The following is a 12,920-nucleotide window of genomic DNA, read 5'->3' as shown; positions in this document are numbered from 1 at the left end:
GCCACCACCTCAGGATCAGGGCAGTAGCAAGTCCACGTATGAGCTGATTTGCCCTAGGCCCTGCACCAGAGCCGATCCGAGGAGGCAGGGAGAGCCAGGGCTGTGCTCCCCCCCACTTGGAGCGCAGCCCTGGCTCTCCCCTGCCTCTCACCGTCAGGCTGCTTCATAATTCAAAATGTTTCGAAACTTTCAAAATGTTTTGACTGGCCTCATTTTGTTTCGAGGCTGTTTTGAAGCCCTTCATTTTGTTTCAGTTTTGCTGTTTCATGCTTGAAATGAGTTGAAACAGCATCGAAATGAAACAACCTGTGAAGCTTCGCACAGCCTTAGTTTTGATATGCCAGCAACAAACATCACTCTCACTTTAACCAGTCACACACATGCACATGCTACTCCACCATCACATCCAGCACCCTACCTGTCACTCACTCGCTATGGTTACCTTCCCCTCACATGCTTTCCCACCCAAAACATGGGCATGTCATGCATGCTCGAGACTGGAAAATGGGTCATTGCTCATCAAAGTCCCATAGCTCAGGCTTTCCAGAGTGGCTGGAACCAGCCACACCTGAATTCCTTTGACAAAACGTCCAACTATCGCATAATCTCTTAAAATAAGGAATGATGTTGGGGCCTTGCCCCTGTACACTCCCATAAGAAGACAAGTGGTATTAAATAGTTAGAGGCAATATGCTGTCTTGGCCGTACAATCCATTTTTGAAGGACTGAGAGCTTCTTATCAAATTCACCCTGGTCATGACAGGTCTCTAGGGGGTTCAAAGAAAACACAACTGACATATGAAACTGTGCAAGAAACATTTTGAAAAGGTCTCTTCCAGCCCTAATGTCTATGAAATCTATGAACATTTTTAAAAAGTTAATTTATGTTCTCCGAAACTAGTTTCCGGCCCAATGTTGCAAGCACCTACACTTGTAAGTAACTTGACCCACACCAGGTAAATAGTCCCATTACACCCCCCTGCACATGTCTGAAGGATGGTGTTTATGAGCTTGCCAGAGTTTTCTGTACAACATGCCCTACTGCAAACGTGCTCTTTGGTGCGGTAAGGGAATGCCTTTGAGCTATCTCTTCCTTTTCCTTTGTTTGGCCGAGGCAATTTAGCTGCCTTAGACAAGCGAGGACAGTTTCATCATCACTGACTTCCTTCCTCCCTGCCTTGCCAGGGTACACGGTTTGAAATGGTGGTTTTTAAAGGAGGTTGCACAACAAAACTGCGGCTGCAGAAGCGAGCCACGGGCTGCCCGGAGCCGTGGGCCGGGGTGGCCCGCGGGATCGCCGCTCCCCGCAAGCCCCACAGAGAGGAACCGACTTCCCCATCGCAAACCCCGCGTGGGCGCCGCAGGGTGCTGCCCGGAGCCTGGCTCGAGCTCCAAGTGGGCCAGAGCAGCTGCGCCCCATCCCCGGGGCGGGGGTGCGGAGCCCGGGGCGCTGCGGCTGCCGGAGCGGAGTCCCCGGGGACCGGGCGGCGGCGGAACTGAGGCGCCGGCTCGGCGGGGCGACCCGGACGGGCGGCGGCGGCGGCACCGGCGCCGGCGCGCGGGGATGGAGCCGCTGCGGGTGCTCGAGCTGTTCAGCGGCCTGGGCGGCATGCACCAAGCGCTCAGAGGTACCGGCCGCCGCCGCCGCCGCCGGGAGGGGGGCTGGCCTGGGTCGCGCTGCAGCAAGGCACTGCACGGCAGGGCGGGGAGCTCCGAGGCCCGCCCCGTGAGCGGCCAGGGCGGCCTCCTGGCTTCCCCGAGCCTCAGCGATCCCAGCTGTAAAATGGGAGTGCTCTTCCCCGGCCCCCTCAGGCGGCAGGTGCGCGCCTGTGTCGCGCGCCCCGTGGGAGCCGCGGGCGGGCGGGCGCCCTGCCCCGTGGGGGCTTTGGACCTTGTAGGGCAGCCGCCGCGCCAGCCCCCCTCGCTCCTGCTTCAGTGTCGCGCGCGGCTCCGTGCACACGCGCACCTATACAGTACATTGCAAGCAAGCGCGTGTGTGTCGGGGAGTGTGTTTGTATGTGCTCTGTGTGCGTGCGTGCGTGTGTGTGTAGTTATCAGGTATCCGGGTTGTAGCTGTATTGGTCTAGAGGAAAAGGTAATCGAGACTTGTGGTAGAGGTGTGTCTTCTATTAGATCAACAAGATTTTTGCAAAAAAAATTATTTGAATTGCAAGCTTTCGGCCACAAACCCCCTTCATCGGGCAATGGAGAAAAGAGTGTAAAAATCCTCCTGGGTAGAAATGAAGGTTCATATTTTATAGGATTTCACAGAGGAGTCAGGGATGGAAAACTCCCGTGGGCAGGCAATTCATAGCTGGTATGAAGTCCCTCACGTCCTGTGAGGATCTGTGATGATGCGAATTACCTTGAAACAAAGGCAGGAGCAGGATCTCAGGTTTCAGCTGGTCACAGTTGCTTCCTGCTTTTATTTATTTCTATATAATCCCAATTTACAAGGGGGGTATAGCATATATATTTTTGTAAACTAGGATTAATTATAAGGGCCACATTGGTTTTAAGTCATGCTTTATAACCTCTGTGCACACGTGAGAGGGGTGTTACATTCACTCTGCCTGCCAGGCGGTATCCGGACCTTGGAGCTCACCTGATCTGGGACCTGATAGTGGCAGTTGCGGGGGCTCACAGCCATCACTCACCCCCGGCTACCCACACATCACAAATGGTGCTCTGTGCCTTAGATTTCAGTGGCAGGCCCCTCTGCCAGGCCCACACAGCATGGCTCTGTGGGCCATAAGTTTGACACCCCTGTGTTAGAGTAACAAACAAGCAAGGTAGCTAAATATGTAAGCATGCAAAACGAGGCAGTCATGACCAACTTGATTTCCTTCTATGATAGAGTGACAGGATCTGTTGATGTGGTGGTGGGGTGGGGCGAAGCAGTGGGTGTTATAAACTTTAGGAAGGCTTTGGCATTGTCACCCACAATAGCCTCATTAACAAGCTAAAGGAATACAAACTGGATGAATGTACTGTAAGAGGATACATAACACAACTAGCTAAATCATTGTGCTCAGCGAATAGTTGCCAATGGCTCAAATGTTTAATTGAGAGGAGGTATCAAGTGGTGTTCCCCAGGGGTCTGTCCTGAGTTCAGTATTGTTTAACATTTTCATTAATTATTTGGAGGATGGGATTGAGTGCACACTTAGGAAAATTGTTGATGACATTAAGTTGGAAGGAGTTGGAGACACTCTGGAGGTAGGGCTAGGATCCAGAATGACTGTGGACCATTTCTCCAGGTCAATCTGATGAAATTAAACAAAGACAAGTTCAAAGTCCTGCATTTGGGGTGAAGAATGCATGCATAGTTACAGATTGAGGAATGGGTGGCTGTAGAGAAAGACCTGGGAGTTACAGTGGACCCTAAATTGTGTATGAGCCAACATTGTTTTCTTGTTGCAGAAAAGGCCAATGGCATCCTGGGTTGCAAGTCAAGGGAAGTGATTCTTTTGCTTTGTTCTGCACTTGTGAGGCCTCACGTAGAGTATTGTGTCCAGTTTTGGGCCCTGCGCTTCAAGAAAGATGTGGACTAGTTGGGTAGAGTCCAGCAGGGAGTAACAAAAATGGTTAGAGGCCTGGCCAGTATGATTTATCAGGGAAGGCTGAAAGAACTAGGATTATTTAGTCAGGAGAAGGTAAGACTGAGGAGGCATTTGATTATATTCTTCAAATATCTGGAAGGCAATTGTAAAAAGAATAAAGATAATACTTTTCTTTTTGGCTATAGAAAACAGGACAAGGGGCAATGGCCTCAAACTACTTCAGAGGAAACTTAAATCGGAGATTAGGAGGAACTTTCTGAATATGGGGGTAGTCAAACATTGGAACAGGCTACCTACAGGGGTTGTGAAATTTCTATCCCTGGAAATTTTCAAAAGCAGGTTAGACATACACTTGGCTGGGATGGTTTAGTGAGGGATGGTCCTGCCTTGAGTAGGAGGCTGGACTAGATGACTTCATGAGGCCCCTTCCAGCTCTGCTTTCGTATAATCCTAAGGAAGAGAAATGATGAGGAATAATGAGTAAGCCTGTATAACAGTTTTTAGGATTTAGCCCCATACCAATTCTTCAATTTCTGGGAGAGAGTATGAACAAAACACATCTTTGATCACAATTATAGGGACTCTGAAGTCATTGTCAAAATAAGAGTAATAGATGTTCTTTCCCCCCTATTTCTTTTTAAAATAGCCTTATTTCTAAAAGCAGTAGGGTCAATATTTTATTTTACTATCAATAAAGGGATTCTGTATAAGATATTTTTGCCCTGAAATTTGGTCTATGTCACTGTTTTCAGCCCAGCCATTTGTTACTGTTCATATACGTGGCATAATTGCCACCAAATGTTATATGGAATTCTTCCTAATTTTATACCATATATTATACTAGACATACTGTAAATGTCTTGGACCAGCCTCCAGTGACTAACACCAGTGCGAGAGAAAGTTGGGGAGCTCCTGCTGATATCCATTTGAAATATAATATACCACAGCATAAAGGCAACAACCTATGACAGCTGTTCATGCCTAAGATGTAGCCTTTGGGAAATATCAGAATATTGCAAAGAAGTATGTAACAGGTTTACTGTTTTTTATCATACCATGTTAGATAAAGCTGGGCTTGAAAAGGCTGGGAGTATGTAACAAATCATTTTATTTATATTCTGGGCATTTTCAGTTTTCAGGGAGTTCCTGCTACTGTCATTGAAAAGGTTCAGTTTATTGCTAAAACTTTCTTTTATAGCATACAATCACAACTAGAATTGCTGAACAGTTGCAGCAGTGCCACTGTGTGTTGTAATTTGCATTTCTGTTCTTTTGGGCTTACTTTTGAAGGAAGAAATGACAATACTTATAAATAGTAAGGCTGTGGTTCTTTTGTAGCGGTTCCAGCCAGAACAGATGAAGAGGGCTCTGTATAGGATTCAAACCTCCCCTTTACTTTTTTGAATGACCCTGTGTAGCCTTGAAGAGTTAAATATCAATTGAAATTTACATATCGGCTGGATACAATACTATTTGCGTGGAGTTGCCATTCCTTTTTTTAAATCTGGATATTTCTTTTTATGGGAAGTGTGTGATAAGAAGTAGAAAATGCAGCCTCTAAGCACTGACATGCCTGATTTCCATAGTTCTTTTAAACTATACTTCTAGGCTAAAGCCTTGTTAAGACTAAGAATTAGGGAATCTGAATAAAAGGGATTATAATTTACATTAAGTAAAGGGTTTTGTGGTTTGGGGATGTGCATAAAGTTGGTTTAGATTATCTGGATGTTTGTGAGTTCCAAGTTGTGGTAAATCAATCAGTTGAGCACTTCTGTTACTTTTGTCCCCATTTTTGTAAAATGAGTCTTCTTGTAACCATCTGGGTTTACTTCTTCTCATGAAGTTTATCCTTTTAAAGGCACAATGTAAAAGCCAGTGAAGCTAACATGTTTGCTTTTCATGAAAAAAGAAAATGTTCCTTTAAGTATGTTTTATGCAAAAGAGCATAAATTGCATCCAACTAGAGGCTCCAGTTGGGGGGAAAATTGCAGCTGGGTGGCTCCTTCCTCAGCACACAGGTCTCCAGCTCCAGCACTCTCAGGTGGCTGATCATCACAGCAGGCTGGCCAGGAGTTGGGAGCCCCATGTGCTGGGGCAGGAGCCGCCTGGCTGCAGCTTCCCTCCCTCCCAGAGCAGAGCAGCAGGGGCAGGAGGAGGAGCAGCTGAGCTGTACCTGGTTGGCTGCAGCAGCAACAGCAACAGCAACAGCCTTGTTAGGAAGCTGTGTGTATTGGCTGGAGCCAGAGTGGGTGCAGGCACAGTTTATCCCGGGCAGGAACAAGCAGGGCTCGGCCCCATGCAGAGTGCCGTGGGGGCAGCTGTGGGCTGTGTGGGGGGCAGGACACACCTGCACCACATTGCCCGGGGAAGTCCTGCTGTACACAACCCGAGCCGGCCCTCATCCCCCCATCCCCGCCTGGCTCCCAGGACCTGGTGTGTGGGCACCCTCTTCCCCACACATGTACACCAAGTCCCCAACACAAACACCACCCCCCACAGTATACAAGAGTAAGACTTTATTTTGAGATATTATGCACTTGCCTGTATATACACTACTCAAAAAACCATACAACAGGACAGAAATATTTTTTGAAATAACATTAAATGTTATAATAGATCTTGGATTTTTAGTATATGATTTGCTTTTTTATTTTTAATTTGTTAAAATTTTTTGTGTGGCTCTTGACAGCTCACCAGAACTCGTTAAGTGGCCCTCCAGCTAAAATAATTGCTCATCTGAGCTGTACAGCATAGGCCATAAAGCCTTACCAGTAAGTTCTGTATTAAGCCTATCGTTTCAGTTTGAGCTGTACTGTGTCTTTTAGAAAGATACCCAGTCTTGCTCTGAAAACTCCAGGTTGTGGAGAACATCTCTAGGCAAACTGCTCCAGTGGTTAATTACACTCACTGTGAAAACGTATGCGTCTTTCTTCTATCTAAAATTAAGTTGTTTTCTACATGGCTATAGCTCAATGGAATTGCCAAGTCTTGAAAACTGGCATTTACTTTTTCAAAAAAATTCTGCAGGGCAATGTATGTCTCTCTTAGTGCTTTGCCATGGTTTTGGGGGGAGTTTAGTTTGCAGGCTGTTCATATGACATGAGCATTTCCATATTTTTAGACTGGTAAATAGATCTTGTGCCTGTTGCCCATGGGGATGATTAAATAAAATAAAGCATGAATCTTCTCTTGGCTCCATCTTCCAGCGCCTGTTCTGTTGAGACATACTTCTGTACAAATGAAGAATAACTAATGGCCAATGAGTTAGTTCAGTGCTGCTCAACCTTTTGGCCTGTACCACCAGGATTAGGCACTGTGGCATCCCTGAATGTGAGGATCTGCCCTGGGAGCCTTGCACTACCCCTGAATGCTGGGGTCAGGCCCTGGGTACAGGAATTGGAGCCCTGTGCCAGCCCTGTGCCACACTGGGATCAAGCCCAGGGCCCCATGCTGCCTCCATCTGGCCCCCTGTGCTGAGATCAGGGAATCAGAGTCCTGTGCTTCCCTGTGTCCTGCCCCGGCCTCCTGCCTAGCCCCATACACTGGGACTCTGTGCTACCCTCATACTGGGGTCAGGTCCTAGTGCACCAGGATCAGGACCTGGGGCCTGTCTGTAGGGTCATGCTCTCTGGCCCACGGGGTTCCTCACTGGTCTGGAAATCTGGCAGCAAAGGAGAGAAGAGAACCCAGATTGTTCTTTACTAGATGAAGTGGGCCAGATTCTTGTCACTGGTCCAGCTGCTTTGTGTTGTTCCAGGGTTACAAAGCTATCAGAAAGCTGTTAAATCAGCTTGTAAGAAGAATTCCCAAGCAAACCAGAGCTTATATAATACCTTTATGCAACATCCTATTCTGGTACCCAACAGCCATGACATTTTTGGTAGAGAGGTTTTTCCTAAGCCTTGGCAATTCCAGGTACCATAATGGTCCCTTGGGCAGCTGGAAATAAGTCACAGTAGTTTAAAGGCTCCTATGGCTTATGCTGGTAACTGTAAGGCAGGGGTGGGCAAAATATGGCCTGTTCCTCGGCCCCACCTGGCCCAAGCATGAGGGACAGCCTGAGCTGTGGTATGTGGGTTGGTTTTGATGCCTCTGAGCATAGAGGTACTGCCTGGTGCATCCTGCTGTCCCCGCATGTGGCTCTTGGGCACTGTAGTCTGTGGGGCTGGGCAGCAGGGGTGATGTGGTAGCTGGATTTGGCTTCCCAGGAGCCCCCGCTGTTGCTGCCAGACCCCGGGCCCATCTGCCCTGCACTGTCTATCAGGGGCACCGGACAGAGCGGGCAGGTAGGTAGAGTCTGTATGGAGACTGGCCTCTTACCCTAGTGGGCATGGTGAACTGGGCCAGGTGGATGGGATGGGGCCACAAGTAAGCAGAGAACAGCATCCAGGATAGCAGGGTGGTGACTGTACAGGGCCAGGGCTTGGGACAGAGCTGTGATCTGCTCCCCCTCATGTCTCTGGGATGGGCATTGGTTCTTCAGGGAACCGCAGGGCAGGGAACTGGCACCTTTTGCAGGGACATACAGGGAGCAGATCATGGCTTTGCCTTTGGCTCTGGCTCTTAACTGTCACCACCCTGTGATCCCAGCCCCACCCACCCATCACGCTCCTGGATGCCACTCCCTGCCCATCCGCAGCCCCATCCCGCCTGTCCGGCCCAGAGCACCCTACCTGCAGGGGTCCCAGGACAGTCTCTGTGGAGACCTGGCCCACTCCATCTAGCACCTTTGTGGTGGGTGCAGGGCAGATGGGCCTGGGGCCAGATAGCCTATGACATAGGGCCAAGGCCAAGTCAGCACCCCCACCACTACCCACCTAATCTGGCCTTCAAGAGCTCACCAAAACTCCTTAAGTGGCCCTCCAGCCCAAATAATTGCCCACCCCTACAGAGGGACCCCAGGGTCACTGGATATAAAAATAACCTCCCTTCTTTTTGTTCCCTTGGTGATCTCAGCTTGGTTGCTTTAGAGTTTCTGACCTAGGATATATTGATAGTATTCTTCAAACTCAGAGCTTGTGGTTTCTGTAAGATATGCAATGCTCTTATAGTTTACCTGGGGTTTATGCACTGAAACATTTATGTCTTCTTTTATGTATTTGTATAACTGTGTTATACTAAATAAGTTACTGCCTGGTTGCAAGGTGCTTAAAACCATGTTGAACTACTTTTGGACAAAAACTGAAGATAACAGAATTAAATTTTGTTTAATATTAACATGCTGTATGTTTCTCCAATGACAGAGAAAAGCCTGATTGGAAGATACATGTTCAGTGATTACGATAATATATATATTTTTTCATGGGACAGTATCCCACATCAGAGGTTCCCAAACTTTTTCTTATTGTATACCCCTTTCTAGATTTACCTGCCTCCTGCGTACCTTACCAGCATATATTTTATGTGCATATTATGCATATGTTTTATATTTTAACCCCTTACATGCCAATTATTATTGTAATGAAAATTAAATCCACCATTATACAATTTCTTCTGCATACCCCCAGAGATGTCTTGCATACAATATGCATGACACAGTTTGAGAAACCCTGCCATACATCGTTCTCCAGTGAAAATGATGCTGCCATAACATACAGTTTTGTACTAAAGGAAACAACACAATTTTGCCTACATTGTGTTTTCAGGACTGTTTTACTGTGTGTTGTTTTTCCAACTTCTATTTAAATAGCCAATTTAAGAAAAGCAAGATTTAGAAGGGCAGTATTTTTCTATAACATCGCTTGCTTCTGCATCTTAGAACTTGAGCACACCATGAAGGTTTATTAATAATTTTGTTTGTGGCAATTGCAGTTTAGAAAGGCTTATCTCGTGTAACTTGAGAAAATCCCATCATCATGGGGTTAAGAGAATGGGTGATGAATAGGGAGCATTAAGGTAAAGTTTCTATTCCTTTTCCTTGCAGAATAGCCTTCATGGTTTGGGTTGAAAGGGTGTCTCAGTTACTTTCCTAGAAAACAGTAGGGGACCCAACAAATCATGGACATTAACCTTTTTTTCAGTTGAATCATGGACCAGCATTTAGGGTGGTTGAGTGAAGTCCCTGATTATTTTTTGAGGAAATGAGGCAGTGCTGCTGAAAGGGACATCTGACCATGTCAGTTTTGCCAGTATTATTTTCCCTTTTTATTTGCTTAATGGGATAACTATTTGAGATAGTTAATTTATATTTTTACCAGGGTGCTGAGAACACAGAGAAAACTTCTGGGAATTACCAGTCTATATGTAACAAATAGAAACAATAAATGAAAGAGGTATCCCTTTACCTGTGTTTGAAATGTGCCTTTATCACTTAGATGCTGTGCTTGTATAACAGGAAGACATGGTATCAGATTTTAAATGCAGGTAGTTAATCTGTTAGGCTGACATGCTTTTCACACTAGATGTCAGTGTTAACATACCTGATCTGCAGTTTCAGGTGCTTGCTGTGCTGTGAACGTACCTGTGCAAAATACTTTGTAGTTACAGTGATTGTTCAGAATGTCAAGGAGACTAGAGAAGGTGTTATATACTGGGCCTTTAATAGGAGGTCGCTGAATTCACCTGTACATTTTTCCCATAAAGCTTAGACTGTTTTTGCTGTTGGTGAAATTAAATAAATAAATAAGACTTTTCTGGTATTTTCTGAATGAAAATACCTGTATGTTTCATATTGCAGCTTTTCACATACGTGATTTGTCTTTCTTCTTAGTTCTGGACAGAAGAGGCTTGAAAAAAACACCAAGTATAATTACTTTAGAATTTATTTTTAAATGCACTAGGTATTGCTGTTAGGACATTGTAATTTGTTTCATGCTCTGAAATTGTGAATTTAATGATTAGCAATAATTCATAAGATCAATCTGGACCCCTTGTAGCATGTTATTTTAAGGAGGCTATCACTAGAATAAGCAAATGTGAAGATTACTGGAGTCTGGTAGTTGTGCAGATTTCTGTCTTTTAATTCTAGGAAGTTGCATACCCGCAGAAGTTGTTGCTGCTGTTGATGTGAACACTACTGCCAACGAAGTCTACAAACACAATTTTCCAAGTACACCTTTGTGGGCAAAGACAATTGAGGTGAGTAATGGATGTTTTGCTTTGTGCTCATGCTGAGAGGTTAATGTCCCAACTGGTCACATTTCATAAAAAATGTAGAATCAGAACACTTTAAATTGAGAGACAGTAATTTAACAAGATGACTTCAGTGTGTTACTTTTTCTACTGATTGCTTGAATCCTCATGGTTTGCTTGCTGCTTGAAGCAGAGAGAAAAAGAGTACAGAGAGATTTCATATGGATTCTAGGGTACTGGAAGGGATTTTTTAAGGGGTGCACTGATAGAGATTTGGGGGGCCAATATCAATAGCTGATATTTAAGGACGCATATCGGCTGATACCGATCCAATATCCGATACAGCTGCCATCATGTGGTAAGTCTGTTGTGGTGGAAGGGGGTGGGGAAGGGAAGGGGCATGGGTGCTGCCTAACCAGGGCTGGGGGGGGTGGCGGGTGCTGCCCAACCAGGGCTGGGGGTGTGGCGTGGGACAGAGCCGCAGCTTGTGGAGTGAGGGCAACTCCCGCCTCTGCTTGCACCCTGGGAGGGTACGAGGGCCGTGTACCACTGGATCTGCATGGCTCAGGACAGGCTGTAGCTGTGGGGTGGAGCCGGAGCTGGCGCTGTGCAGGACTTTCCTTACTGGGGCTGGGCTTGGAGCAGATTCTTGTAGCACTGGGAGTAGGCTGCATCCACCCCAAATTTTGCTGTAGCACGGGCAGTTATCGGCCAAATTATCGGCTCCATTGGGCCTATATCTGCTATAGACCATTTTCTTTATATTGGTACCGATCTGATATTGACATTATACATTATAAGGGTTTTGTTAAATCAGTAAGGGGCCATTTTCAGAACTGGGCTGGATAAAGTGTTAGAGAATATACTGTGGAGGACAATACTGCATTGTTAGGGGAGTAGATAGATCAGGCAACATAGTAGTTCTCTTCCTTCTTTAACTTCACTGAAAAAAAGAAACTTGAAAATCAATTCCAGTGCCTATAAAAAGGCTTGACATTTTATGAGTTCATTACAACAAAATTGGCAATGTTTTTAGTTTTTATAATACACCAGGAGAATGCAAAATTACCATGTGCTTTCCATTATTTTCTGTCTTCTTCAGAGTAGTTAGAAATTACAGAGTGCTTTTAAATCTTCTTTTACAGCTTTATGGCTTGATAAACAATTCTGAGCTACTGGTATGTACCAGTTTAAAGAAAAAGCAGAGTAGCTGACTAAAGGTTAGCTGCTTATTTAGCACGTGGTATTAGCTGACTAGTGTCAGCTCAGAGGTTCTTTGATGGGGGAGGGAGGAAGAAGAGGAATTACTTTCTTTACCCTTCATGGCATGTGAGAAGGCTGAAGTCCATAAGGTCTTCCTGAAGCACTGGGGGGAAATGGCAATATTTTTCTTGCCCTGTTATGGAATTATTGTTATATAGCTCACCCGTGAAGTACCTCCAGTTTTCTTTCTGTCTGGTGTTGCAGCTTGGCCAATCATGAAATTTCCTTTTACACACAGATGCGCGCGCACACACAGACACGCGCGCGCGCACGCGCGCACACACACACACACACACACACTCCCTCTCTCTCTCCCTTTCCCTCTCCCTCTGAATTAAATTTTAACATGAATGAACTTGTAGCTCTGGTAATGAATCTGTTGCATGGATTTTGTTCAGTATGTTCATGATTTACCTGGAAGATGGGATGAAGTGCACCCTCAGCAAGTTTGCAATTAACACCAAGCTGGGGGTGTGTAGTAAATATACTGGAGAGTAGGGCTAGTATTCAAAGAGACCTTGAAAAGTTGGAGGATTAGACCAAAAAAAAATATCATGAGGTTCAATAAGGAGAACTGCAAAGTCTTGCACTTAGGATGGAACAGTGCTGTGCACCAGTACAGACTGGGAACCAACTGGCTAAGGATGTGGACAAATTGGGAAGAGTCCAGTGGAGGACAACAAAAATGGTTAGAGGGCTGGGGTACATGACTTAGGAGGAGAGGATGAGGGAAGTGGGCTAATTTAGTCTGGAGAAGAGAAGATTGAATGGGGATTTAATAACAGGTTACCCAGAGAGGTTGTAGACTCTCCATTCTTGGAGTTTTTTAAGACCCAGTTAGACAAAGCCTAGGCTGGGACAATCTAGGTTGGGATGGCCTTGCTTTGATTGGGGGGCTGGATTAGATTACCTCTTGAAGTCTCTTCCAACCCTAATTTTCTATGACTGATTTTCTAAGAGGTGTCTTCAATCTCATGAGGTTGAGAACCAGTGCTATCAGGAAGATGGTGCCATGGCACTCTG

The 12,920-nt window shown here is 45.8% G+C and overlaps 1 protein-coding gene across 5 annotated transcripts in view; it reads left to right on the top strand.

Moving 5' to 3' along the window:
- The first annotated feature begins 1,178 nt into the window (after positions 1 to 1,178).
- TRDMT1 (tRNA aspartic acid methyltransferase 1) overlaps positions 1,179 to 12,920 on the top strand; it is a 52,090-nt gene continuing 40,348 nt past the window's right edge. For 2 of the 5 annotated variants that reach the window (XM_090047224.1, XM_090047223.1), the window contains exon 1: positions 1,701 to 10,640. Coding sequence is in view for 3 of the 5 variants with exons in the window: in XM_090047222.1 (XP_089903348.1) it covers positions 1,565 to 1,628; positions 10,531 to 10,640 (174 nt within the window). In the remaining 2 variants the exon portion in view is untranslated. Of the gene's footprint in view, positions 1,629 to 1,700; positions 10,641 to 12,920 lie in introns of those variants that run through there. The other 3 variants (XM_090047222.1, XM_090047219.1, XM_090047221.1) reach the window with 3 other exon arrangements.

This window comes from Crocodylus siamensis, chromosome 5, assembly GCF_052110815.1.
Source record: "Crocodylus siamensis isolate JL-2025a chromosome 5, ASM5211081v1, whole genome shotgun sequence".
NCBI classification, from domain to species: Eukaryota; Metazoa; Chordata; order Crocodylia; family Crocodylidae; genus Crocodylus; species Crocodylus siamensis.
This window is presented reverse-complemented; position numbering and strand designations above follow the sequence as displayed.